We start from the raw sequence: 27,553 nt of genomic DNA on the forward strand, positions 1-27,553 counted from the left end.
AAGGGTTCGGCTCCTTTGATGAAACACAACAACAAGCACATGTGGTTCCGTTTCGCGATCTTTGTCGTTTCTCTTTTCTTTGTGCGCTCTGGCTCTCTAATATCTAAATTATTTGAATTTAGGCAGCTTTATTCTTTTGCACAGCCAAGTGACGTACATTGAATACGCGGCACTGCCAAGCCTCGCCCAGAACTGAGTGAAGCGGAGTTGTTCGCTTACACGTCCGACTCCTTCTCAGAGACGCTTGACTGTTTTGCCAAGGCTATTCACGAGTCTTTCGAGCGTGACTGGTCCCCATAATTGCACGGGTCTGTGCAGGCATCAAGATATCAGACATGAGGCTATTCGGAGCCGTATTAGACACCAGGCATCCTTTCAGGAGGACATCACCATGTGGCTCCACGTAGATACGCATTGAAAACCAAAACACTGGCCGTTGAAAGCCTAAGAGACGAAATTATTAGGTTAGCTTTTGTTATTTAGATTAGGCTTTTTATGATGTTTATTTTTGCATCCTAAGACTTGGGAGGTCATCGGTTTTTGAAGTTCAGGTATCTATCAACAACGTGGTTAGTGGGGTGGTTCCTGCTGCAAGTGCGAACTACATACACTATTACATCATCTTCAACGCACTTAACCTCTTCTTCTCAAAGTACCAAGCTTAGCAAGCAGCAATGCCCGGATCGCCGGTTTATTGAATGTTCAACTTTAGTACCATTGTCGCAGCTTGTGTTTGAATTCTCTCTGTTGCTCTTCCAGGCCATTTTTCAAAACGTACCAGAGACAATGACTTTCACAATCCTCTCAAATGATCAGGTCAACTCCATCTTGGAGGGCCTGAACGTTGATGAGCTTGAAGAGTTCCGCCATGTACTAGCGTCGTCCCTTCACGAGTTCTCTACCGGAATACCAGCTTTGGAAGAGGCTTTCCAGGAACCAGAACGTACCTCGACACTGCACCCAGATACAATGGCCGAAACCCTTTACATGCCCTCATGCGCGCCATGTGGAATGGGTTGCAAAGGTGAGCTGATTCTGTCTTGACTCACCACTTGGTCTGACTTTTACCAGTGGTTTCTTCCACCAGCCCCGAAGCTCGTCAATACTCTGATGACACTGAGCAGCGTAGTCCGGTTGGCGTTGTAAACTTGTTCACGCCAGACGGAACACCACTTGGCATCATAAATGCGACTACTCTGACAGCTTTTCGAACTGCACTGGCCTCAACCTGCCTCTTGGCACGCCGTAATCATGTCAAGACCTTGACTGTATTTGGCAGTGGTCTCCAAGCCTACTGGCATATTCGACTTGCTCTCATGATGCGCGGCAAAACGATCAAGCGGGTTCATGTTATCAATCATCGATGGAGCGACAATGCAACGGGATTATTGAAACGGTTCGCTAACATCGACCCTGATATCAAGCAACGGGAAGGTTGGTCAGATACTAAGTTCGGACTCTTGATCCCCGCATTCCACGAGTATAAACGCCTGGTAAAAGAGCAAATAAGGGAAGCCGATGTAATCTACTGTTGCACCACGTCACAAAAGGACCTATTTGATGGGTCCATCTTGACGTCTCATGAGGGCCGCAGGAAAGGAAGACTTATCATCGCCGTGGGAAGTCTTACGCCGGACCATCGAGAGTTGCCGGAAGACCTGATACATCTGGCAGCCAAGAGGGACGACAAACCACATCGACATTTCCATAAGCATGCCATCGAAGGTGGAGTAATCGTTGTTGATAATATCAGAGGAGTACTCAAAGATGCGGGTGAAATCATAGCGGCTAATGTTGGCCCTCACCAAATGGTCGAGTAAGTACTTATCGGGAGTTCCAAAGACATAGCTGATGCGCCACTATAGACTGGGAGAACTGGTGATGCTTCATCGCTTGGCTATAGAAGAGTCTGATGGATTTGCCAGCAGCCAGACATCTTTGGCTTCGGATATGGATAAGATGGATGTTAATGGCAGGAGCTCTATGTCAACCGTCTATGGCAGTGGAAGCAATACCAGCGAAACGCTAGCAAGTCCCACGGACTCCGTTGACTCCGAAGGGCGCAGGTCCGGCTCGTTCTTCCACTCCAGAAAGAGCTCCAGCAGCTCTTTGGATAAAGAAAAGAGAAAGTCGGAAGATAGCCTTTGTCAGTGGTTACGAGACGGCACCGTGGTGTACAAGAGTGTCGGACTAGGACTGATGGATTTAGTGGTGGGAACACATCTGATCGGGGTTGCAAACGAAAAGAATGTCGGAACAAGGATAGACGGTTTCTAAACAAGATGTAGATTGAAATAAATACAAATGTGCTTCATAAATGCTGATTATAATAGTACATTCTTACTCGGCCACCCAGATGGCAGCCATACCCATACCAGTTCCTACACACATAGATGTCGCGCCAACCTTCTGGCCAGTTCTCTTCAGCTCATATAGTAGGGTAGAGACTTGTCGGGCACCAGTGCAACCCAGAGGGTGACCAAAGGCAATGGCACCTCCCTTGGGGTTGATCTTCTCTTGAGGAATACCCAACTCGTTGGCGCACCACAAGCACTGGCTGGCAAAAGCCTCGTTGATCTCCCAGATGTCAACATCATCCTTGGAGATACCAGCAAGGTCGAGAGCCTTGGGGATAGCCTTCCAGGGACCCTGACCCATAAGGAGGGGTTTGACACCGACAATTGAAGCGCAGACGTACTTGCCAATGATCTTTTGTCCGAGCTTCTCGGCGGTAGATCGTTTCATGAGAAGAACAGCAGCGGCACCATCAGAGATCTGACTGGCGTTACCAGCGTGGATGGATCCGTCCTTGGCAAAGGCAGGGCGGATCTTGCCGAGGGACTCGGCCGTGATGCCCTCTCGGACACCATCATCCTTGGAGACGATGATTTCCTTGGTGTTACCCTCCTTGTCCTCGAACTTGACCTTGAGAGGGGCAATTTCCTCGTCAAAGAGACCCTCTTTTTGGGCCTTGAGGGCCTTCTGGTATGATGAGGCGGCGAAAGTGTCTTGCGCCTGTCGAGTGATGCCAAGATCCTTGGCCATCTGCTCAGACAGAACACCCATAGGGACCTTGCAGTTGGCGGCCTCGGGGACCTTTTCGAACTCCTCAGAGAACTCACCGACAGCACCGGGACCATAGTTGATGGACATGCTCTCAACACCAGCACCAATACCGATATCGATCATGCCAGTCTTGATCTGGTTGGCGACATCGACGGTGGCCTGGAGACCAGAAGAGCACTGTCGGTTGAGGGTTCGGACGGCGATGGACTCGGGGAAGCCGGCGACCAAGCTGGCAGCTCGCATCTCAGTCGCACCACCACCTGGGGCGAGCACAGTGCCGACACACAGGTCCTCGACGAGCGCGGGGTTGATCTTTGAACGGTCGAGGATAGCCTTGAGGACTCCGGCCATCAAGTCAGCAGCGTGGGTGTCCTTGAAACCACCACGGCCACCCTTGGTGAATGCGCTTCGGCAGGCGGCGGTGACAACGATCTGTTGATGTTAGCGACCAACTCTGGCGTATGGGACAACTCTTCGCATATTGTCAACTTACATCATCAGGGTTCTTCTGGAGGATCTTCTCGCGACCGCCAGCGGTCGGGTTGCCAGAGATCTGGCCTCCAATCTGAATAATGCGGTCGGTGACTAGTAGCCGAGTTAGTTTGTCATCTTGGTAAGCGCAGCGTAAGACAGCTCAACATACCGCCCATTTTTGCTATGATGTAACTGAAGGTGATGTAGTAAAGAAGTTGAGGACTGGGTATAATGCGCAAGACAAAGACAGGAAGAGATGAGATGTTTAGATGGAGAAGTAGTATGAGGGAGGATTAATATACAGAAAGATTCTCGGTAGACCTCGGATGTTGTGAGAGAAGAGAGTTGTCACAGGAGAAGAAGCTACATTGGTAGGTTCAAGACCGAAGACCGACACGCGGGACGGATTTCCCATTCTAAAAAACCGGGGGACCGAGGCATCTTGTTGCCCCATGCTTGGCGTCGTTTTTAGCGTCTTCTTTCTAGCGCCCGATCACATGCCAGTTCGCAGTGGAGCAGGTTTCCCCCAGCTTTTTAATGTGCAGTAACGCGGGGGACAAAGAGAATCTCCAACAAAATGTTTCTTATTGTTGCGTCACAAGGTGACTAAGAAAATAGTTACTCCAAATAAATGACGATCTAATGGTAAAGTGAGACTGTATGTAAGCACGTGGCCTCCTTCTATCACATGGAAATATTCATTGATTTGTTTTTGACCTGATTCATGCGCTGCCACCGCTACTGTACTTTACTTTCCACCACGATGGGTATCGTTACAAGGGGAAGAATAAAACCTGACCATGGGAATAAACAAAACCTGCCTCTAATCAAGAAAAGATAACAAATGAAAAAGAATACCTACAGGTAAAAGGGCACCAAACTGACTCGTCACTTCATACAGGTATCGTAAGACGAGGAGTGACCGCCGCACTCGGAAATTGCTGGACTCCAGACGCTTCTATCATCATCTTGAAATGACTGAGATGCTAGAGACAGAGCATCCCATGGTGAACTAGAGTCTTCACCAGACCCATAGTCGCAAATTGGCATAGAGGCCGGCAGTGGATTGACAAAAGAAGTATCTACCCTGATCGATGGTATACCCGAAGGCACTGTCAACGCTCGGTTACGACCAGTGTTGAACTGCTGTGGTGTCGGAGATGTAAACACGAATTGTCCAAGGGTATCTTGAAGTTGTTGTTGCTGCTGCTGCGGCTGCATGTAAGAGGAAGGGCTGATGTCGTCCCACGATGGATATTGGCTGGGAGGTGCAGATCTGGAGAGAGGCGAGACTGCTTCTGCGTTGGGGTTAGCCATCTTTCTCACTGAGCTAATCAGGACCGCAAGTATAAATGCCAAAGTTAGGTACTCACCAACTTCATCAGCCAGGCGAAGAGACTTGAGTGCATCAATGCCCAGCTCAACACTGAACCGCTGATCCGAGAGTTTCCCCAGTCGAATCCGCAATTGCTGTTGCATACTTCCAACTGTTTCTACATCAACAACGTCCAGAATGCACCAGTGTCTGGCATCTTTCCATCTCGTCTTGGGAACGGGATGTATCTTGACGCCCCAGTTACGAGCAAAATCATTATCGACAACGCTCGACGAACGATTGAGATAGCATTTTGCGATGCAAGGCACTTCGGTAGTTTGTGTTTTGAGATTGATGCGAATCATTTGACCGTCCTTGACTTTTGCTGAGTGAGCTCTTGGAAGAGTCTGAAGGGGCTGTGCTGTGAGTTGCCAGTTTGAGTTATGCCCGGAAGGCTGTGCAACAGGTGCAACAGGAGATTGTCCTTGGCTCGGCGGCTCATCGTCCGTGAAAATGGCGGACTCGTCAAAGGAAAATGCGGGAAATGGTGAAGATTCCTGCGGAGAAACCAAAGGCGAAAATGACTGTGAGGTTTGACGTTGGGGTAGTATGGACTGATCTGGGAAACCCAAATTATTCACCTGCCCTCCACTTTTGCTACGTCGACGGACTGATTCGACAGCGTGGGAGGCAACAGAAGAACTACTTCGACGCCTTATTCGGTCTTTGGAAATAGGACTGAGACTCGCGGGTGACTGTGAACGACCCGAAGCCTGCCTGATAGTATCTTCAAGTACACTCAGTTTCAAGCGACCAGGCCGAGAGGTCACAGCTGGATTACGCTGTCGGTTTGGCGGGGTCATGGCTTTGGGTGTATTGATAAAATGGATATTAGGCAAAGGATAGAAGAGCCTGATTATAATGTTGTTGGACGTTGTAAGAATAAAATAACAACAGTTGTAGTAGTTGTGGGAGTTGCCAGAGCTAAAGCGTGAAACTTGAAGCGATGGAATGCTGCAGTTTAGTCGAACCGGATTTAAGCCAAGTATATCTATGCTAGCGAAGTAGAGAAACAAATACGCCAGGGTTTCCCAAACATCTCATCGTGGCAGGCATGGTTATCAATATGCAAGTGTTAGTATCCAGTCATTGAGTGACATTAAGTTGCAGCACGCTTCTCGAACCCTAGGCATATCTGTCCAGGATGTCAGCCCAAGTCCTGATTCCCGCGAAATAAGGCGAAAACAAGGCTCTTGACTGGTCTTTCGATGGTCTTTGACGCCGGCTACGATGCACAGCCTCTGTCTACCGAGTCGATGGAGGCTGTGCTGAGAGAGTGCGGTGAAATAAGAGCCGCCTTTCATGACTTGTGCGATCTAGACTGGCTACACATGATTGAAAATGCGCTCCATCACAATTATGCCATGTCTCACTTTAAATCACAGTTACATTTAACAATGTGGCTGCCATGAGTTTATGATATGCCTTGATGTAGTTTCAACCTCAATTTATTAGGCGACTGCATATCAGGTTGACTAGCTTGACTACTGGTTGCTGCGCCTCTTAGAAGCATATTGCTCGGGCGTCAGGCTCCGAAATCAAGAGCCGTTGTTAGTTGATATCACAATAAACTATCTATTTACACAGGACAAGCCTCAATAATAAACACATTCGCCTGGCTTTCGTAAGGAGCCTCATACTCAATTAAGAGGAATGCCGCCCATTTCGGAGCTGCCTCACGAATTCGACACATAAAGATCTCCATGCATGCCCCAAAATGGACTTCATCAATTACTTAAACCAGTGACGTTTATCAAATAGCCGGTGAGTTTGCCAATCACGACTGCATCTCACTGCATTCTGACCTATTCGACAGGCATCGGAAGGTGTCTTTCACGGAACTTCTAGGAACACCAACAACGCCACCAAGAACAATTGCATCAACTGGCCTCAGAAAGCTGATTCGATGGCTCTGAGAGTTGTTCCCAAAGCCTCATCTACAGTTGGTCTGGGACGGAGGAAAGCAACTCCAAAAAGTGGTGGACAGAGCTGCTATCAGGCAGTATACCAGGTATCGTAATTTGACGCATGGTAGCCTCCATTGTAGAGACTGACACCCTATAGATACCTTCCATTGGAAAATGTCATGCGACACCTAGAATGGTGTTCTCCACAGCTCGTTCCCTAGAAGCTTCCTCGAGAGCAAGATGCCGTCGAAGACAGCTATGCCACCAGCGGAAGCCCGACTGTATAAAAAGTCAAGTGACCAAGGCAGACACCCCAAATTGTCACACTATCCAACATAAACATACATGGGAAGATCCAGAACATGTATATCGAGCTCGAGACCGGGACTTACAAGCCAAGAAGGACGGTATTGGTTCCATTTCTGAGAGGATCAAATACGTTCACAAAAACAGCGACCAAGCTGCGGAGCCTGTAAGAATAAAAGATTTAGAAGACAAGATAGGATGCTTGGCTATTGCTTCAGAGGACATACCATTGAAAGCTGTCAGTCCAGGCGTTGAAGATGCCTATATGCGAGGAGAGCCTCTAACGCCTCCCGAGATCGAGTTTTCCGAATACAGTGACATGGAAGATGACTACTGGGCCTGGCATCAGGAGGATCAAGTTTTCAGACACTGGGATGAGGACTTGGGTGATTGGGTTAGTTTTCCTGAGAGATTTGACTGATGAGGAAGTAGAGGCAATGTGGGATACATCGTAGCAGTGATTACTATACATCATGTCAGGCTTATACGACACTAGGTAGTCACTTTAGAAAACATTCGTTAATAAATCCCATTGGCTATTCAACTCTCTCAGTACAACACAACCACATCCTCGACGCCAAGTACTTCTCATCCGCTCATATCCTCATGATCTCATCAACAGCTTTTCCAAGGTCCCAAATCTCAATATCAAGCCTTGCTTTCAGGCTTATCCTTGACAACCTTGTCATTGGGGGAGAAGCTAAGACTGACGCTGTTCACACAATGACGTTCGTCGGTGGGCGTGTCATAACCCTCGCCCTTGAACACATGTCCTAGATGACCGCCGCAGTTGGAGCACACAATCTCAGTTCGGGCCATACCAAAGGCGCGATCCTCATGACGGACAACAGCACCGGGGATGCTGTCAAAGTAAGCTGGCCAGCCGCAGCCAGACTTGAACTTGTGGGTAGCCTTGTAGAGAGGCGCCTCACAACCTGCGCAAGTATAGACACCTTCGTCTGGGTAGTGCTTGTCGAACGTTCCTGAACCGGGAGCCTCGGTACCCTTCTCACGGAGAATACGGAATTGCTCTTCTTTGATCAGTTGCTGCTTATAGAGAATTGATTATGAGGTAACTCACCCTTGTTGAGGACAGCTCGCCACTCGTCGTTTGAACGCTGGTCAGGATAAGACATTTTGGAGTTGTTGCTAGATGAAGTGCCGAACAAAGCGCCTAGGATGGGAATTCCAGACATAGATCGAAGAGGAAGATTAGGTCGATAGGCCAAGTGTGAAGTCAGTGGAGGTCTCACACGGGTAATGTTTGAGAAAGTGAAGATGATGTTTGACAAGAATGGAGAGAAGCGCATTGGATATGAGGTTCGATGCGTATATTTATATTTGGTTGAAAGGACGAGCTGCCATTCCAAATCTCAAAAGACGTTATAAGTCCAGGGTCTTGATTTAGTGGCGATCTGTGGAATCATTTGCATCATCGAGTGAGAGAGGTTGCTAAGCAAAAGCACAGCCACGCTTAGAGTCTCAGGTACGCTGCAATTGTGGCTCTAATGTTGAACTCTCAACGCAAATACGCTGATGGTATTCCAAATACGACCATAGCTGATCTCTGACAAGGCAATTATTCGGCGACGATTATTCAACATCATTTCCTGAAAACGTATCAGCTGGAACTGAGACCAGAGGCTACCCTGATGTGCTCCTTGATTCAGCCCCGATATATCGCAACGTGGCTAAGTTGGAAAGGAATAGCTTCTGATGATGTAAAGTCAATTGACAATAACACTTTCGGAAACAAACACTAAGCATCTTGGCATCTTAAAATCTTTGTCAAGTAAATATAGTTTTATTCAAACTTTCAATGAATTGAGACTGTAATCAAGGGGCATGTGTCATTAATGCAGAGGTCGAACTTCAACCAGATGGCCGATGCGCTGAGACTTGTAACTCCTCCGCTAAATCCAGGGGCAAGGTACCTACGCCAAAAGAGTCCAGGCCCGTGCATTAATTCCGCTGGGCTCCAACTGCTAATGATAACTAAAACATCACCAACCTGACCACCTTGGCACCTCCCTATCGACCTCCATCCACCGGGACCCTATTCCAGGCACCTGTTTAAACTCCAGGTTGCCACTTCACAACAAAACTCTCCTACACTGGACACCTGGAACAACCCATTCAAAGTCTCGCGACACCGCGACCTGTCTTGTCTTCCCAGTACTTTCTCGTCACAATACCATCATGTCCAGGAGAGCCCCGAACCCCGCCGCTGAGCGGGCGGCGCAAAACCAAGCTACCATCAAGAGCCTCCTCAAGTTGGAGGCCAACAAGGTCTGCTCTGACTGCAAAAGAAACAAGCGTATGCTGTCATCTTGAACTTCTGTATCGTATCCCTGCTGACTTGGCCAGATCCTCGATGGGCCAGCTGGAACCTTGGCGTCTTCATCTGTATCCGATGCTCAGGCATCCACCGTGGCATGGGCACTCACATCAGCCGAGTCAAATCCGTCGACCTCGATTCCTGGACCGACGAACAACTCCAGAGCGTTCTGAAATGGGGCAATGCCCGCGCCAACAAATACTGGGAGGCAAAGCTTGCGGCCGGTCACGCTCCCTCCGAAGCCAAGATCGAGAACTTTATCCGAACAAAGTACGAACTCAAGCGATGGGTTATGGACGGCCCAATGCCCGATCCTGCGACTCTAGATGTCGAAGGCGACGACGATGTGCCCCTCAGTATCGTCAAGGAGAAGCAGGTTATAGAGCGCAAGGAGTCTATCAGGAAGGCTTCCCTGACCAACTCATCAGCACCAAGGACCGTTCCCCCGCCTCAGGGGGATCTTATCGGCGGAGATCCTGTCCCTGTGCGATCAAGCAGCGCTGCTCCTCAGTCATCCAAGGTCCCCCCCAAGGGTGAGCCTGCCCCCCCAAGAACAACAAGCACAAAGGATTCGCTACTCGGACTCGACTTCTTCGGTGAGCCCCAGGCCCCTCCACGACCAGCTAGCACAACCGGTACCGCCCCAAGCGGCCAGTCGCGACCTGACTTGAAGCAATCTATTCTCTCTTTGTACGCATCTGCACCTCGAGTCCAACCCCAGGCCCAGCCGCAGCAGCCTTCATCTGCTGGAGGTTTCGGCGGTTTCGCTTCTCCCACTTTCAGCCACCAGTCACAAGGCTCAGTTGGTGGGTTCAACGATGCCTTTAGCAGTCTCAGCGTCTCGAACGCTCCCAAACCCGCTGCCCCTGATCCTTTTGCCAGCCTCGGTTCTGCTGGCCGTACCACATCCACCAACAATAATGCATTTGGTGGCCTAGGAGGAGGCAGTTTCTTTGACAGCAAGCCCTCGCAGCCTTCTGCTCCTACTCATCAGCACCAATCTTCCAACTTTTCCAACTTTGGCGGCTTTTCCTCCCCCGCGCCTGTTGCTGCCGCAGCTCCGGCCGCACCCAAGCCTGCTCAATCCTCTGCTATGGGTGATCTCTTTGATCTTTCTGCGCCTGTGGCCACATCGCCTCCTCCACCACCGCCCGCAGCCGCTCCTACCAGCTCCGTCTTTAACCTCTCTTCCCCTCAAAGCCTCCCTGCTGCTGCACCTGCTAGCACCACAACCAGTTCCATGGGTGGTTTCTCTGGTGCTGATGTGTGGGGTGGAGGCGAATGGGGAGCCCCTGCAGTAGCTCCAGTCCCTGTTCAAAAGGCTCCTGAACCAGCAAAGCCTGCGACTACCGGCTTTGAATGGGGCAACTCGGGAGGCGCTTTCGCCAACACTCCCATAGTCCCCGGAGCATCGGGAGGCTTGACATCTGGTGGTTTCAATCCTATCGCATCACCCAAGGTTTCAGCCGACGAGGAATTTGGAGGATGGACCAGCAGCGCGCCTCCTGCTGGTGGAAGCACTAGCCAAACAAAGTCCAGCGGTTTCGGCGGAGATGATGACTTGTTCTCTAATGTGTGGCAGTAGGTGGTATGCTCTTGGAAACATCTAGATGGTTTATTGGCTGGGGGGTTCTATAAAACGATTGTAGGCATGTTTAGGCGTTTGCATGTTAGGAGTCATGTAAATGCGAAAGGGGATGACTTAAATTGTACGACCTTTACGATCTCGTCACAGTTGATGAAGCGATGTGAATGTATTCAAGTAACGCCGACCCAACGCTGCCAAAACAGTAAACTTCCTAAGGGATAACTCTCTAGCTTCCTGGTTGTGGACACTTGGATGTCTGGGATACCCTCCAGTCGTATTTTCCTGGCCGTACATAGCAAAAATGACAGGTACCCCATTTCCGCTCTAATCATTATAGCACTTCTCAAATTCATAGTAGACGCCTGCGCTCCCAAGTCTTAGAAAATCAGTTTTGCACCGTAGAACAACACCAAGAAAACGCCAATTACGATTCCCGACAATTTGAGTATCGCAACACGGTTGCCAGATGCGGCCATGCGAGTCAAACGACCGGCAGAGCCCTTCATCTGTGTGGTCATGGAGGAGAAAGTATCGGACTGTTGGACGTCAGCTATGTTGTCGTAGCGGATGGGCGAGAAGAGGTGGACGGACGGTATTGTCAATGACATCTTGGGCTCGGGCGTTATCGTAAATGTCGACTGTCACTCCACGAAGAGCAGAGACTTTGGCGGATAGTTCGTCGAGGCGCGCATTGTTCTGGCGCTCTCGCTCGTAGGCTTCGGACATGGCGGGTATGAGGTTGTCGCCGGAGTAGGGATGAGTTGTCGAGAACAGGGGCTGTCGTGAGCAGTCTATAAGGCGGTCGATCAGGCGAGTATGAGTTGTGTGATTGTTTTTCGTTTTTCGCGCGGCAGAGAATAAACTCTCGGTCGTCGTAATTCGCCGCCTTCCTTAAAGTCAATGTCAAGTTGTGAAAGGGGTCTGGTTTCCAACTCAAATCCTAGTCGTCATGACGGACTCCTGCTTTGGGTTTCTAGAGTCCGCCACGGTCATGCGCCGCTGCTCGGACGTCGTTGTGCAGTACGTACTCTGATGATCCTACCGCCACACCTTGAATTTACCAGCCACTCTTTTCTCCCTCCAACTACTCCACAGAGAAACTGGAGATATCACCGTCAATGCACCTATACCTTGACACCCGAGGCGGGGCAATGTGTTACAAACAAGGCATTGCGAGAGAATATGGTTGGGCAGTAGGGCAGCTACGATTCTAACCGACGATGTCATGGATGTCTTTGTTGATTCATATGTAAACACTCGTTAGGTAGCTGCGCCACATGAATTAGGAAGCTTAGGTTTCTTCAGCGCGTGGTGTGCCGTGTCGTTGCGTCTACCTTAACTAAAAATGAACCCAACGTCTGCCCACACCTAATCACGACTAAACTGTTATATACTTTCTCGTGGTGTATGTCGATCGTGCAACACTTCTGCATTAAATATATCGCCGCATTCTTTATAGCACTTCACTTGCTTACAGCCAATGCTTGGCCCAGAAATCATCGGGGCGCAGCATTAACTTGTCTGGTGACGACGCAGGTCGGACAAGCTACTACCTATACCTCTTAACCCCACCCACTCGCTCTTCCATGTACTGAGAGCTCTTGGCTCATCTCCTTCAACAACAGTTTTCGAACTGCGCATAGTTAACCATTTTCGCCTATTCGATTATTACCACCTGTATCTCTTGAATTCATTCGGGTTTACCAAGATGGGCATCAACAACCCCCTCCCGTCGTCTATGGCGTGTAAGTCGAGCCCTTATTTGTGTACTCATGATCGCGCATCATGAGCCCCTCCCAATAAACATGCAGTCAAAACACCCGAACCATTGCGAGATCTGACTAACGCAACTCTGTACAATAGCGGAATGTAAGAAATGCGGCAAGATTCTTGAGTCCTTTATCAACCCTCGTCAGTCTTTCGGTCCCGACAAGGTCATTCCTCCTTCAATTCTCGCCAACGCGAAAGGCCTCGCCGTCATCACTGTTCTCAAGGCCGGCTTCCTCGGCTCCGGACGTTTCGGTAGTGGTCTCGTCGTCGCCCGGCTTCCCGACGGTGGCTGGAGTGCCCCTAGTGCTATTGCGACCGCGGGTGCAGGCTTTGGTGGTCAGATTGGCTTCGAATTGACTGACTTCGTCTTTATTCTTAACGATTCGAGCGCTGTCAGAACATTCGCTCAGGCGGGCTCCCTCACCCTTGGTGGCAATGTTTCCCTAGCAGCTGGACCCGTAGGTCGCAATGCTGAAGCCGCTGGTGCTGCTTCTCTTAAGGGTGTCGCCGGTATCTTCAGTTACTCCAAGACCAAGGGTCTCTTTGCTGGTGTGTCCCTCGAGGGATCCGCCATCATTGAGCGTCGCGATGCCAACGAGAAAATGTATGGTCAGCGCTTCACTGCACAACAGCTACTCACCGGCTCTGTGCGACCACCTCCCCAGGCCGCCCCTCTCATGAACATTCTGAACTCGCGCGCCTTCGGCGGCATGCGCGGCGGCAATGACGACGCCATGTACAACGATGCCCCCGTATACGATGAATCGCACGACGATGTTGTGTGGAATGGCCGCCGAGGATCTGCGATGGGTGAGGGCGTGCAGCGCAATAACACAGGCTTGCAACACGATAGTTTCGGAAGACCAAGCCGTTCGAACACATGGCAGGACGATGTATACGACAGACAAGGCAGTTATGGCGGACCTACACGCTCCAATACAGTTGCCAGTAGTGGTGGTGCAGCCAATGACTATGTTTACCGAGATAGCCCTGCAGGAGGTTTTGGTGCCGAAAAGAAGGCTGGCCCTGGGCGACCGGCAGCTCCCAAGCCTAATTTCGGCGCTAAGCAAGCAATGCTAAAGAAGAATGAGGCAGTTGCTGTGTACAACTTCGACGCGGATCAGCCAGGTGATTTGGGCTTCAAGAAGGGCGATGTTATTACCGTCCTGAAACGAACTGAGAGCGAGAACGACTGGTGGTACGTATTCAAATCCTCCCTCCCTACGTCTGGGCCGTGATAACTAACATATGCGCAGGACTGGACAGATTGGCACGAGAACAGGCATCTTTCCCAGCAACTACGTCAAGATGAAGGAGTAACGGCCGTCTTTGTTTCGATTTAAATACCCTGAGGCGCCTTTTCGGATGGATATCCCTGGAATACATGCGATGGGTGTTTTGTCATTTGTTTATTTTACCTTTGGCGGGTTCAAAAACACTGTTTGATCCCGCATGCATATCGCATCGTTGTTCATGTTGAAAATTTAAGTTCCAACCTTCTCATGCTTATGAAAATGGGTAGCCATGTTGCCAATTTTATAGGTGGCTGCCTCTTGAAAGTGACAACCTAACTGTAAGCCATTACGACACAGTCAAGCGTAGCAATTGACTATATTTATTATTATCAACTTGTATGCGATCGTCGCCTGTCTAAGTTAATGAACCGAGGGTTCTAGATGACCCCTATTCTGATATTCAATACACACATATATACATCACTTTCAAACAAACATCATGTATATGGGAACTTGGTTATTTAAGCAGCACTGTCTGGTGGCTGAAGCGATTCGCCTGTCTGGCTATACAACTGTACACTCATGTTGTCCTGAAATTGTCTCAACCAGAAGTCTCTCCTCTTCTCCCAGATCTGACGCAAGTATAGTTTTGCGTGCCGCACCTGATCTCCACCATCCTCAACCCCCCTTTCATACTCTTCAAATAGCTTTGCAGTTGCTTCGTGTAAGTCTCTCAATGTATCAGGATCAGTAACAACGACCAATGGTGAAACGTCGTGGTCCGAAGATTGTTCTACAAAGGCTGTAGTTTTTGAAGAGCCACCCACACCATTGGGTTCCGGTTGCATATCCGTTTGGCATTGAGCGTCTTCGTATATATCTTGCTTAGACTTCCTTGGGGGAAGCGAAGGATTGGCAGGAGGCGTTGAAGCGCCTTCTACCTGTTTGTGGTTCGAATCCGACTGAACAACGATCTTTTCCGATGCTATGTCCCCCACACTTGACTGCCGTTGCTCAACGTTTACTTCCTTGCGAGTAATACTTATAGGCTGAGCTTTCTTTGGACCGTTTGCTGTTACCCTTGTAATAGATTGAGTTGCCGTGCCCGTTTTCCTGGGCTTTCGGGGTTTAACAGCTTCCGCTTGTTTAGTCCCTTGCGGCTTGGATCTTCCGCCTGCTTTGTAACCCTTCTTACTTGACTCAAAAGGTAGCGTTCTTGGCTGAGGCATCAGATCCCGGTATTCTTCTGGCTTGTTTTGAGGTGACTGGTAGTGTACTGGCTCATCTGATGTTGTCTTTTGCACCTGCCCATTAGCCATGTAACTGCTCACATTGTTGTTCTGCGAGTTTTCGGGGCTGATTAGTCCGAAGTTCCCATGCACAACGGGGTCATGCAAGCCGAGATCTGGAGTTGGCGCATTTGGGCTAGAAAATGGCCCAGTATCATTGCCAGGCCAATGAGTCGACTGTGAGTTAGGAACAAAGGAATGCCCGAGAGGCGAGCTCACGTGAGATACGTGCGAGTATGCGTTTCCTCCACCAAGGAACATGTTGTATGGGTTCAACTGTGCCGCAGCTGGCGGTAGATTTACTACCTGGTTAGCGACAGGATTTGGTTGAACTGGAAACGACGCATATCCCTGAGTATGTGAGACCCACGGATTGGAAATAGCCGATGGTTGAGAATGTTGGGAAGGATGGGCTAGCATTGCAGCGAACGACAGGTCATGTTGAGTCTCTGGTCCCCTCGTTGTATTCAACGGTAAGAGAGATAGGGGTGTGATAGATGACAGCAGTGGGCCATAGTTGTGCGCTGGGGGATTTGTGAGGAGTGACGCCGGTAATGTATCGTTGATATGGAAGCCAGCCTTCTGCAGCAGGCAAACAGCAACACTAAAGTCTCTCGTATTCTCGAATTGCACAAGGATTGCTTGAGGTTTGCCAGGAACGCAGATACACAGTTGGTTAACTTGTTTGCTGATGCTAACCATATCGCTGGAGGATTGCAGGCCTTCTCTAGTTTCGGGAAGTCGAAGTGAAACCTTGCCTATCAGTATGTCATTGTCGAGATCTCATCGCGGGATGTACGCACCACTTGTTGCGCCTCTTTTCGAATAAGAACAATAAGTGCCCCCATTTCGGCATCAACTCGCCTCTGGCCTTCTATTGTCAAGGTGAAAATGCCATTGAATTGTGAGGAATTGTAGGCCCTGGCGGATGCACCATCACGTATCTCCAAATAAACAAGCGGGCAGTCAAGTACGGGGGTTGGAGGACCAGACATCCTGATGAATTATCACATAATAACGTAGGCAGTAAAATGAGATGAATGTCGGACAGTGAGAAATGGAAGTAATTTGTCGCACATTCTATGGGCAAGTAATAAAAACATTCCTTCTACCTATGCAGCAGTTGGTTGGGTGCCTGTGAAAAGCATAATACTAACAAGAACTTGTCCAATTGTACCTTCCTGACTTCCTTCTGATGGTTTGGTGTAGACTCTTGGAAGGACCGATTGTGGTTGAGGCAACTTCGTTTCGTGACTTGCTCAGCGGGTCACGTGGCGATAAGCCGTGTTAATCTCAACCGAGACTTTTGACGCGCCGCGCCAACGCAAACTACCAGCACTGACCCTTGCGATTTGAGTGCCAATCGTGGAATCGGCTACCCTCATTCACAACTCCCCAGAATCAGTCAATCGACCAGCAAGGAGACTTTCGTAGACCACTAAACATCGCGCGGGTGCGCCTACTATCATCCTTACTCGATTAACTGCGCGACGTCCAACGTAGCTCGGCCACCTACATCTCTACCCTCCGTTAGCGCGCGCATTCGCATCCAGATTCGCCTGCTCTTCTTCAATCCCGAGTCGATCGGCCAAGATGGCTCCTGTACGCAATGAGGTGCCGCCGCACACGATAGATCGCACTCCCGAATATGAGGAGTTCATGACGCGACTCCGTGATTATCATAGCAAACGAGGCACTATACTTGACCCGGAACCCAAAGTTGGCGCAACGCATCTCGACTTGATGAAGGTCTTCAACCATATCGTGGAAAGTGGTGGCTACGACAAAATTTCGGAGGAAAAGCTAGCCTGGCGTCGAATGGCCTCTGAGCTTGGTATCTACTCCAACAATGAAGCTTCGACTGCTTTTTCCCTAAAGGAGAAGTTCTACAAAAATCTTGCTGCCTATGAAATCAGCACTGTACACGGAAAGGAACCACCGCCAAAGGACATTCTGGAGGACGTTACAGCTAAAGGGGCTTCCTTGTTGACACGTACCAGAGAAAATTATCGAGGTGCCAAACGGGAGAGTAATATTGGTGCTACAGACTCAGCGGCCTCGGGTGACGATGGTACACCCGTTCGCGAACGGCCCGTTCCAGATGCTGCTGCCAGTGCGCGAGCATCAAGAGGGCTTAGAGAAGCACCTCCTCAGCGTGTCATTTTCCAGCCAGACACCGGCCCTTCACGCACAACCCGACACTCTTCAGCTCACCATGCGACTACTACCAACTCGCCAGCCGCCAATCCTCCTCAGACTCCTTCACACCACCCTAACATGCATGTACCTCAACAACACCCGCAGCAACAACAGCAACAGAACTACCAGGGAAATCGAGGGCCCTCGATACATCACCACCCCACGAATACTGAAAACACATCTACTCTCGTCACTGCCTACCAACCACGGTTTTCCAAACCCCTAACACTTCGTGCGGTCCCAACACCTAGCAATGCACCAGCCGAGTTCCAGAAGCTTCGTCAACTGCCACGCCTAGATTCCCGTCAACCAATGCAACCCGGCAGTGAGTGCTCTCCAGTTATAATTTCTGCAAAGACTGACATTAGTAGCTGGGTTTGATGGGCCTAATATTTACATGAGGTGCTTGAACGCTCTGCGATCAAACATTCCCGCCGAGCAAGCTTTTGCTCTCAACCATTTAGTTAAGATATCATTTGAGCGAGGCGACAAGTACAAGTTCGATTCATTCCCAGGTCTTGCCGAAGGGCTAGTTGATAAGGCTCTCGAGGTGGGACAGCTGTTCTATCATGTCAACTGGACGGTCTCATGGAACATTCCTCATGACTCAAGTGACCCCAGTGTCCTCGATGGGAACTATGGAACTCCAGACATTTTGGAGCGAATCGACAATCTTATCGAAAAGGATGTGCCTGATGTCCTCCAAACTGAGGCTTATGCAGACAACTTGGTGTTGATAACCGAAGCTGTCTTGACGCTACGCAACATGGTCACTCTGCCCGAGAATGCCCACAACATGTCCGACTTTCCTCCAATCAAGGACCTCATCTGCATTGTCCTTAATTTGCCTCAGAGGGATTCGCTTGTGGAGTTGAAGCATCTCACTCTGGACATCGCAGAGCAGCTGACGCCATTCATGACTCTGGATTCAGATGACCCCTTGTACAGAGTCCTACTAGCGCAAATGGCATCTGAAGATCGAGGTACAATTCTAACAGCCCTCCGAGCGCTGGGCCGCATTTCGATGAACCTCGAGGCAACGAACAAGTTGGGCAACGTGCCTGGACCTGTGCTTCAACGACTTGCCAGCTGGCTACTTCTCAATGACGACGAGTTAATTGATGCCTGCCTCGACTTCTTGTATCAGTACACTGCTGTCGTGCCAAACGTGGACACATTAATTCGTTCGTTGACACCAGAGAACCTGGTCGATCACCTCGCTCGCTTACTTGCTCACGGCGCACGAAAGACACAGCGCGAACTGGTTCTTGTGTCTGAACAAAGAATCCCTGCTCGCGATCAAATTGCACCTATGCCCGAGGATCTCCTACAAGAGATGCTCAAACTGGAAGAACCCGACCGTGTTCACCGATGGGTCCGCTGCTTTTTCGAAGAGGATAACAGTTCTTACGTGACGCAGTTGGCTGCATGGCAAGCGTATCAGACTGCCTTCGTTGGCCCTCTCAAAAACATTGGCCAACCGCTGATCACTCCTGCCGATTTTATCAGGAATAGCACTTCTGTCTACAAAGATTCGAACGCGCAGGTTCTCAGGGATCCAGGCGACCCGCAACAGAAGTTCATCATCCATGGCATCCGTGCCAGGCCCAAGCCTCTCGGTATAGACGGCAAAGAGTACGGACGGTGTCTGTGGGCCTCGAATCCCGACAATATGCTTGAGAAATGCGGTCATTTCTACATCCAGGCCGAAAAGATGTGGGAGCACATTCTCACAGATCATCTTCACGAAAAGCGCAATGAAGAGGGGCAGTTTGACAATGTTGAGAAGGAGTTCACCTGCACATGGGACCAATGCTCTCGTTTCCAGAAGCCCACCAAGCTGCGCCTCCAGGAATTCTCTCGACACATCAACACACACGTCTCTTTGGCGCTGCCCAGTGAGGCACATAGTCGAAAGTCTGAACGGTCCTGGATCATTCCAGCCAAGACCATGACTGTGGCCTTTGAGGAAACAATGACAGCACGCGACGAGCGGAACCCAAATCTCCCACCCCAGGCCGCCGGTATCCCCCTCAGCGCTGCGCTGGTGCTGCGGAACATTGCGCGGAACGTGGTGAAGACTGAGGCAGAAGAAGAGATGCTCAAAGGGCAGGCGGAAACGGGCGAAAGTGGAGGCTGGAACGAGATTCTTTTCAGACCGCTAATGCCGCGCTTGTTTGAGATTCTTACGGAAAACAGAGCCATGGTATGTTTTCTCTCCATAACCTTTACTTCGAGTGCCTATGCTAACCAACTTTATAGAGTCCTTATATCTCATCATTGCTTGATCTGATTCACGTTCATAACGAGAATCGGGGACAATGATATGTTCTCGCCAAACTAATGAGAAGCCTTGTGGGCATGTAATGCAGGACGAGGCGTTTAACGGAGAAGCTCCTGAGCTAATGTGGTGTTGAAAAAGGGCACTGTACGCATTTTGACATGATGGCTTCCTTGCACAGGTGGAGACTGAAGGTGTTGGCGTGGGATCATGTTATTTTTTTGGAACGAATTACTTTGTAATAATACCCTGCCGGTTGGCGTTAGGGCCCATCGCTTATTTTTGACTGATAGATCGGTACACCCTGAGGGTAAAGGGATATTACCGGCGTCCGCCCACGAGGTCTTCTCGAAAGAAGTGCCTGGGTATCCAATCTATCATGTCCAGGTCATTATATACCTTGATAGAAGCTCGTTTAGCTACACAATTCGAGAAGGCGGTAATGATAGCTATAGCCTAGATCTACGTGCCTCATCTCCGAGTCAAAGAGAACCAATTGTCAGACTAGATGTCCTGAAGACTGAATTTCATGATCATGGTCAAGGTGCCAGGCCGGGCCGGTGTCATTGTAAACTAATGCAAGGCTCGTACGAAACAGATGGGAACCGCATTGATGTGCACCAAGGAACATGGAGCAATTCGCATGTGGCTGGTCAATGTTGATGATTCAGTCTTGCAAACTCTAGGGAGGACGGTCGAGCCACCATGACCCGAACGAAGGGAGGACCATGCTTCTCAGGATGTTCTGGAACCCCAGCAGTTGCTTGGGTCCTTGGCAGCCACCCCACTTCACGATGCTGCAATGCTAGCTTCGAAAGCTTCAAGGGGGCCTGCGGGTAAGATATTGCGTGCCGGTGGATATATCTACTCGCTTCCTGTCGACGGAAATAACAAAGCTGATACCATCTTTGGTACAGACATTGTCAAACTAAAAAGCATATACTCCAAAGTGTGAAGCTTAACATCAAGTTTTATACAAAACATTTCCAACCTCTCTTGTGAGCTTGCACATAACTATCTAGGTAGGAGAATCCACACACACGGCTTGGGATATTGTTTCTCATTGTATCTAACAGTAATGTTCGCTTGCACTTCAGATCTCTTGGATGTTACCTCGTTAGTGGGTAACTTAAAGGCTGGCCTCTAAATAATAGAGTACAAAAACAAATGACACTAAACAACATAAACTGATTCGCTAATTTAGTCTCTTATGCCTCAAGCGGCTAACTTTTCCAATACCTCGAGGCCTCAGTGGATATTGATCAGATCAGATCAGTTGTGAACGAGAGCCATTGCGGGTCATGGCAGGAGATCCAAGTCCGCTCTGTCTGTGTAGTGATATCGTCTCTCGATAGAGTTCACAGTGGGTATCCTTGTTACGAGTAGAAACAAACACAAATTGCCTAATGTTTCGAAAACATGGGCTTCATCGAGCATGATTAAATTGCTAGGAACATCCTCGAAGGTTGGGTACACACCGTCTTTTTGTGTAAGTCACAATGATCAAGGACGATTTGCCTCCAAGACGACAAAGCCTGTCGTCATAAATGGAGATCGCCACATTTTAATAACAGAGTCAATTCCGTCATTTCTGTGACCGTCGATATTGACAAGAGTTGGAAAATAGGAAACAGAACCCCCCACTGATACAACTAAGAGATGTTTGTCATTGTTTTCACTATCGCTCAGACCACACATCCGAGCAACGGAGAGGAAACAAATACTCCAAAGTGGTGTGAGCCAATGAGTAGCCATTTCAAGTTAGTGTCAAGGCCGTCTTGGCAATTTTAGGTGTAACCTGGATTATCCAAGGAGACGGGATGACACACCGAAAGGTGAGTATCTTGATGGTGCATCGAATAAGGTGAGAAGAAAACTCATCCTCTAACTTCAATGACAAAAACAAAACACTAAAGTAAGACTCATATCTGATATCGTTGTTGGATGGGTGGAGGTACAATACGTGTCATGTCTCGAGATTTGTGAACACCAGACAGTCTCTCACCTTGAGAAACAAAAGCGGTCGCGGTGAGGGCTAGACTGGACATCCTGACTCGACCATTATGAGGGGATGTGCAAGGATCCGTGGTACCTGGGATTAGAAAATGAAACCACCCAACCTTCGACTCAGTATCCATAGTTTGGTCTGTTCTGATCTGAGTTTCTCAGCTCGGATCGAAGGAATACCGTGGCCTGTTTTCTAAATTTGTGCAAGGTTAAACTCTCTGTTTGGATAGCGGTGTAACAGTGAATCAAGTGTCAAAGAATTCATCTGCCTAGAAACATAGGAACAAAGCCAAAACCCGCCCACGCCAATGAATGACATGCCAACTACTGCAAGCCCCAGCGGAACATAAATGGGCCCGGCGACCATTGGCGAATTGCTTCGATTCGATTGTGAGACGAAGTGTTTTTCTGTTTTGGTGTTGAGGCAACACTCCCCTCACATCCGAGCTAAAAAAAAAAAAATCTCTTTGCAAGGTGGCCAAGCTACCATTTTGAATAGTTAGACCACCATCCATACCAAGCACAGAAACCTGCAGAAATCTAGAATGAAATTAGGCGGGGAAACCCAGAGACATGCCCCGGAACGCTCGGACTTGGGACCATAATGCATTGACTTGGCTTTGCAATCTCGAGGCGTTGACATCTTGATCTTGGTCTGCAAAAAATTGTTGGAGACCCGGGCATCCATCTCCATGTAAGCGCCCGTTGTGGGTGAGGTGGGGGGGCCTAGGAATAGCTACCGAGAGCAGAGCTACCCCTGCAACGTCCCGAGAAGCTTAAGGAAGCATCGTGAACTTGGGGGCGTTTCTCCCCGCGACCCGCCATAGCTCATAGCTCCAAACTCCCCACGCTTAAGTGATCTCCCACTCCACTTAGTGCGTCCAATCCCTGAAGCCCCCATATGCTTGTTCTCAACCTTTTGCGCCATGTTGTAACCCAACCGAAGATTTAGAAAGTTTTCGAGAAATGGGCGTGCAGAATTGGCCTCAATAACGTCAACACCCAGTTTCCATGCCCGGCTTCGTGTTGAACAAAGACACGCAATGATGTCGTATTGTGCTCGTGTAGCGAGCCTGTAGGCGCAAGCCGAGCAAGGCAGGCATGGTATGAGATGGGAATGTGAGACGTGGTAGAATAATCAAAAGTAACCTCTAGACCGTCTCTTGAAAGAAGGGAGCCGCATATGCATCTTCTATCTGATGGGGCATTGAGGAGCATCTCAGTAACCCCACGTTGTTATCGTGAGAAATGCCAGACCAGATGCGGCAACATCCGGTCCATCATGGAACCCAGTTATCAATCGAACACCAGATGGAAGGTGGAATTCATAGGTGGGTGTGTAGTGGTTGCTAGATAGAGTGTGAGTTGCAGACCACAAAGGAAGGGGCCATGTGTGTCTGGTTGTGACATGAAATGAGGCAAGAGGAAACAACACCAGCCTTCCTCACCTACCTCCAGTACTCTGTACAGTCCCTACTAAATTAGATTTCACCAAAGTAAAACATGATGAGAATCAACATCGCCCGCATTTATGACATTTGAATCACATCACACGCTAACAAAACGACACTCTTAAACCCTATACAATCAATCCCCGGCATAGCAATGCGTGCCTGAATGCGCCTCAGCTGTGGTCTGGTTCAATTTCTTGACGGGAAATGCAACAGCCCTGGCATCGACCCTGTCAATCGATCTTGTGACCATCACAAATCTCCATTCCGTCTCACATTGGACTGGACCCCCCGGGTGATGCGACATCGGTCTTTTGTGTGTCCAGTCCAAGTTGTTGTGCTACGGTAGTCTAAGTACTGCCCCTTTCTTAGACCAAGCTAACCAGCTTCTAATCCAGGCACATCCATCCAACACAAGGAGGCAGGTACATACAGTACCTTTTCCTTCTTGTTGATACCTACAATGAAGAGCTCACCTCACCGTCTTACACCGAAGTCGGTCAAGAATTCTACTCCCTTGCTTACTTGTTTGCTTGCTTGCTCCAGGCCACATAGAAAGCGTGCCGGTCATTGCTCCACCTACGTCTGCGTACGTATCACATCCGCCATCTCTATATAAATCCGTAGTCAGACTGGGCTGATTTACATTGACTTTCCATCACATCCACGCACCTTCAAATTAGCTTCGCACAACCATTCTTGCTCTGGACCACATTATCTTTTTAAACACAAAATCATGTATGTTGCCCCCCGGCGCCCTCAACTCCATGTTGTCGTGCCAGAATTGGAAGACGACGGCAACTAACAACCTACGCTTGCATAGACATCTCCGTTAGCTCTCTCCACACCACCCACCTACCTACCTAGGCGAGATATCTTTGTTGCATTTGCCACCAAGCTTGCAATCCCCGGATCCGAAGCATCAAGGCCGCGTCTCCGTCGCCCAACACAAACCGAGACAACCCAAGCAAGCAATTGCCGTTCTGGAGTCGCTATTGAAGAGCCCTGAGAATAGCACCGGTCCTCCCGCAGTCACCTAACCTAGGTAGCAACGACAAAGACACACCATTTCCAACCAAGCACTGCCCTGTCAGTCCTAGCCAAGTTTTCCCTACCGCAAGATCGGCATCGCAACACCAAATCTGATACTGCCCTTTGCCTTCACTCTCACTTCCGGTTCCACAGTTTTGTCTGCCCAGACCCCGCTGCTCACCCCCTTCAGCAAGCACTAAACTACCAGAGCCGCCAAAGTGCAGCAGATCCCTTGATTCCAGCCCCAGCTGAATTCATCTATACTGCACCGTACCTTATCGCTTACCTTGCTACACCACACCCTTTTGCTCTCCTCACGGACATACCGCCACACTAAACTCTGCACCTAGCAAAGTTCCCTGGTCGTTTGTTACACTCCCAACTTTTGCAAAGAAAGAAAAAAAAAGGTTTCGCCCCAGGCCTAGAGTTTTCCCTGTATCACTCTGCCACTCCACTCCCGCTTATACCTTCACCTCCACACCGCACTATATCAGTGATTCACTTTCAGACCCACCTCCTCTCGAGTATATATCGAGCTCCCTTGCCCATTCAGCTTTTCTCTCGCCATCCTCAGTCACTACACTCTTCTTACTCTTTCGCTTTAAGGTTCGTGTCTTCTCTCGACCAGCCGTTAATATATAACATCCTCTTCTCTCCTCCTCATCCCTATTATATACCCAGTCCTTCATCACGACTTGCTATCTTCATTACAGCAAAGCATCGCCATGTCTTTCGCAGCTCGCAACGCCCTCCGTCTGACTCGGGCTGCCGCCCCTGTTCTCCCCAGAAACGCTGCTCGATGCTTCTCAGCCACTCGTATTCAGCGTGTCAATGACACAAACATGAAGAAGAACGTGGTTCGTGAGAAGGAAATTCCCGTCACTGTCTATGCTGCTGGTCAGGGTACTGGCGATAAGCACACAGTCAACGTATCCGAGGCTGCTGCTCGCATTCCCAGCGAGACTCCTGTTCCTACTCCTGACAGCGATGTGGTTCAGCCCCTCACCCGCAAGACCTTCGAGCAACTCCCTCAGACTATGCGCAACATGAGTGTCTACGGCAAGACTATCTTACTCACTGGTGCTGCCCGTGGTCTCGGAAACTACATGGCTCGCGCCTGTGCTGAGGCCGGTGCCAAGAACATCGTCCTCTTTGATGCCAACCAGGAGCTTGGTGACCAAGCAGCTGCTGAGCTTCATGACAAGACTGGCCTACCTGTCTCATTCTTCAAGGTCGACGTCCGTGATGGTGCTGCGATCAACGCTGCTGTCGACGAGGTTGTTGAGCACTATGGTGCCCCTGATGTTCTTGTCAACTCGGCCGGTATCGCCGATTCCAACATCAAGGCTGAGACATACGACCCTGCCATGTTCCGCCGTCTCATTGACATTAACCTCACAGGATCTTTCCTCATGTCCCAGGCTGTCGGCCGTGCCATGATGGCCGCTGGAAAGCCTGGCAGCATCATCCTGGTTGCTTCTATGTCTGGCTCCGTTGTCAACTTCCCTCAGGAGCAGAGCTGCTACAACGCCTCCAAGGCGGGTGTCATCCAACTCGGCAAGTCTCTCGCTGCTGAGTGGGCCAAGTTCGACATCCGAGTCAACTGTATCTCTCCTGGATACATGGACACTGCTCTCAACCGTGTACCCGCTCTCGACGCACAGAAGAAGATCTGGAAGTCTCTTACTCCCCAGAACCGCCTTGGTAACGTTGACGAGCTCAACGGTCTCTGCATCTTCCTTGCCTCCGACTCTTCCAAGTTCATGACTGGTTCCAACTGCATCATCGACGGTGGCTACACATGCTACTAAGCAATGCCTAGATTTTACGACGAGCGAAGAAATGGCTTTTGACAAGTGGTTTTAGCAGGATACTGGGCGAAAGGGATTGCTTTTCTTTGTTTGGAGTTCAGGACTGGAACAATGACCTTTTTCTTTAGGCATGGGCCAAAACAAAAAGCGGTGGTATAACGATAAACTAGATGCAGCTCTGGATAGTATAGAGCAAAGACACGCTTGCATTAGACGCAGCGCGGCATGATCCAGAATACGGATCAGAATTAATAGCCATTGGCACTTTAATCCCTAAGAATCGTTTCCTCATGCTCTTGGTGATAAGTTTAGGGCAGATTTAGGCTTTCGGGTAACCAGCTGACGTAGATGGCATCGTGAGCGCTAGGACATGTCGCTTGGATGGAGTCGAGACAGATCGTGACTTGGACAAATTGATGGATGTCAAACCACGTGCAATCCACCCTGCACGTCAATCGATCATCGCCTGCTTCCGCGCAGCCAATCACGATACCAACTCCAAGTTCAAAACGGCAATACAGCCTGAGCCAATGAGTCGACCCAGGTTATGCTCACCGCTCCAACTTTCAAAGACGATCAAAACCGGGTCACGGAAATTGACCAGCCTTTTTTACTTTCATGCTCGCCAGCGCAGAAGGCGGTGGAGAACATGGCCTCACAGTACCCAAGTATGTACGTAGCTGAAAAGGGATGGGAGAACAAAAACAACATTAAGGTTCCTTATCCGTGAGACATAAATAGATAGAATAATGTCTTGGAGGACGCAGGAACCGAGACAGAACCTGCAGGTATTTGTCATGTGAGAGCTGTATTCACTTACACGTATGTACAATACAGTACTGATGAGCTGGACTCGACTAGTTGGGATGAACAACACATCCAAACTACGTAAACGAACCAAGACCAGCCACTTTCCAAGGATCTAATGCAGGACACCTAAACCTGCCATGTAAACATACTATCTTGGCCAAGTTTGTAACCAAGAAACCCGAGGTGCCACCGCCAGACCGCATCGTTTGCTGTACCGGCTCATGAGACGGATGGTCTCAGGGGTATGTAAACCAATGACTCGAAAGCAGGCGAGTGTCTTAAGATGCGTGGTCTATAACTTCTTTGTCTCTCTCTCTCTTCTACCCAATTCTCCTGTCCATTTTCATCAAAGTATCACAACACAAGAAACGCTCCTTATTTTACGTCTATCAGCAATCAATCCTTACTATCAATACCGATTCACAAATCAACAACCAAATCACCCTCTTTTATCGTCAAGACATCAATATCAGCTAACATCAACATCAACATTAACATATATCAACATCGACACCAATCTCAATCTCAATCTCAACCTCAACCTCAACCTCAACCTCAACCTCAACCTCAACCTCAACCTCAACCTCAACCTCAACCTCAACCTCAACCTCAAC

General features: G+C 49.4%; 12 protein-coding genes across 12 annotated transcripts, besides 1 other annotated feature; 7 read left to right on the plus strand and 5 right to left on the minus strand.

Annotated features, from left to right (window-relative positions):
• Positions 1-786: 786 nt before the first annotated feature.
• Positions 787-2,277, plus strand: FPSE_10744 (uncharacterized protein; the record flags this gene model as incomplete). Its single annotated transcript, XM_009263861.1, has 3 exons — positions 787-1,024; positions 1,072-1,816; positions 1,866-2,277. 3 exons carry the CDS (start codon positions 787-789, stop codon positions 2,275-2,277), a joined length of 1,395 nt encoding a protein of 464 aa, XP_009262136.1.
• Positions 2,278-2,340: 63 nt separating this feature from the next.
• On the minus strand, positions 2,341-3,716 carry FPSE_10745 (uncharacterized protein; the record flags this gene model as incomplete). The annotated part of the gene is made up of 3 exons (XM_009263862.1): positions 2,341-3,498; positions 3,560-3,651; positions 3,710-3,716. 3 exons carry the CDS (start codon positions 3,714-3,716, stop codon positions 2,341-2,343), a joined length of 1,257 nt encoding a protein of 418 aa, XP_009262137.1.
• A 712-nt stretch (positions 3,717-4,428) lies between these two features.
• Positions 4,429-5,718, minus strand: FPSE_10746 (uncharacterized protein; the record flags this gene model as incomplete). The annotated part of the gene is made up of 2 exons (XM_009263863.1): positions 4,429-4,865; positions 4,914-5,718. The coding sequence occupies 2 exons, from the start codon at positions 5,716-5,718 to the stop codon at positions 4,429-4,431; spliced, it is 1,242 nt and encodes a 413-aa protein (XP_009262138.1).
• A 1,466-nt stretch (positions 5,719-7,184) lies between these two features.
• On the plus strand, positions 7,185-7,637 carry FPSE_10747 (uncharacterized protein; the record flags this gene model as incomplete). Its single annotated transcript, XM_009263864.1, has 3 exons — positions 7,185-7,294; positions 7,372-7,522; positions 7,629-7,637. The coding sequence occupies 3 exons, from the start codon at positions 7,185-7,187 to the stop codon at positions 7,635-7,637; spliced, it is 270 nt and encodes an 89-aa protein (XP_009262139.1).
• Positions 7,638-7,776: 139 nt separating this feature from the next.
• FPSE_10748 (uncharacterized protein) lies at positions 7,777-8,264 on the minus strand (the record flags this gene model as incomplete). Its single annotated transcript, XM_009263865.1, has 2 exons — positions 7,777-8,159; positions 8,210-8,264. The coding sequence occupies 2 exons, from the start codon at positions 8,262-8,264 to the stop codon at positions 7,777-7,779; spliced, it is 438 nt and encodes a 145-aa protein (XP_009262140.1).
• A 1,063-nt stretch (positions 8,265-9,327) lies between these two features.
• FPSE_10749 (uncharacterized protein) lies at positions 9,328-11,051 on the plus strand (the record flags this gene model as incomplete). Its single annotated transcript, XM_009263866.1, has 2 exons — positions 9,328-9,445; positions 9,496-11,051. 2 exons carry the CDS (start codon positions 9,328-9,330, stop codon positions 11,049-11,051), a joined length of 1,674 nt encoding a protein of 557 aa, XP_009262141.1.
• A 380-nt stretch (positions 11,052-11,431) lies between these two features.
• On the minus strand, positions 11,432-11,780 carry FPSE_10750 (uncharacterized protein; the record flags this gene model as incomplete). Its single annotated transcript, XM_009263867.1, has 2 exons — positions 11,432-11,590; positions 11,646-11,780. The coding sequence occupies 2 exons, from the start codon at positions 11,778-11,780 to the stop codon at positions 11,432-11,434; spliced, it is 294 nt and encodes a 97-aa protein (XP_009262142.1).
• A 982-nt stretch (positions 11,781-12,762) lies between these two features.
• FPSE_10751 (uncharacterized protein) lies at positions 12,763-14,144 on the plus strand (the record flags this gene model as incomplete). The annotated part of the gene is made up of 3 exons (XM_009263868.1): positions 12,763-12,799; positions 12,918-14,022; positions 14,081-14,144. 3 exons carry the CDS (start codon positions 12,763-12,765, stop codon positions 14,142-14,144), a joined length of 1,206 nt encoding a protein of 401 aa, XP_009262143.1.
• A 436-nt stretch (positions 14,145-14,580) lies between these two features.
• FPSE_10752 (uncharacterized protein) lies at positions 14,581-16,196 on the minus strand (the record flags this gene model as incomplete). The annotated part of the gene is made up of 2 exons (XM_009263869.1): positions 14,581-16,101; positions 16,152-16,196. 2 exons carry the CDS (start codon positions 16,194-16,196, stop codon positions 14,581-14,583), a joined length of 1,566 nt encoding a protein of 521 aa, XP_009262144.1.
• Positions 16,197-16,941: 745 nt separating this feature from the next.
• Positions 16,942-19,872, plus strand: FPSE_10753 (uncharacterized protein; the record flags this gene model as incomplete). The annotated part of the gene is made up of 3 exons (XM_009263870.1): positions 16,942-17,872; positions 17,919-19,753; positions 19,810-19,872. The coding sequence occupies 3 exons, from the start codon at positions 16,942-16,944 to the stop codon at positions 19,870-19,872; spliced, it is 2,829 nt and encodes a 942-aa protein (XP_009262145.1).
• A 3,877-nt stretch (positions 19,873-23,749) lies between these two features.
• On the plus strand, positions 23,750-24,295 carry FPSE_10754 (uncharacterized protein; the record flags this gene model as incomplete). The annotated part of the gene is made up of 2 exons (XM_009263871.1): positions 23,750-23,875; positions 24,110-24,295. The coding sequence occupies 2 exons, from the start codon at positions 23,750-23,752 to the stop codon at positions 24,293-24,295; spliced, it is 312 nt and encodes a 103-aa protein (XP_009262146.1).
• Positions 23,803-23,828: a microsatellite.
• A 748-nt stretch (positions 24,296-25,043) lies between the features above and the next one.
• FPSE_10755 (uncharacterized protein) lies at positions 25,044-26,129 on the plus strand (the record flags this gene model as incomplete). Its single annotated transcript, XM_009263872.1, has 1 exon — positions 25,044-26,129. The coding sequence occupies one exon, from the start codon at positions 25,044-25,046 to the stop codon at positions 26,127-26,129; it is 1,086 nt and encodes a 361-aa protein (XP_009262147.1).
• Between the last annotated feature and the right edge of the window lie 1,424 nt (positions 26,130-27,553).

This window comes from Fusarium pseudograminearum, chromosome 4, assembly GCF_000303195.2.
Source record: "Fusarium pseudograminearum CS3096 chromosome 4, whole genome shotgun sequence".
In the NCBI taxonomy this organism is placed as follows: Eukaryota; Fungi; Ascomycota; class Sordariomycetes; order Hypocreales; family Nectriaceae; genus Fusarium; species Fusarium pseudograminearum.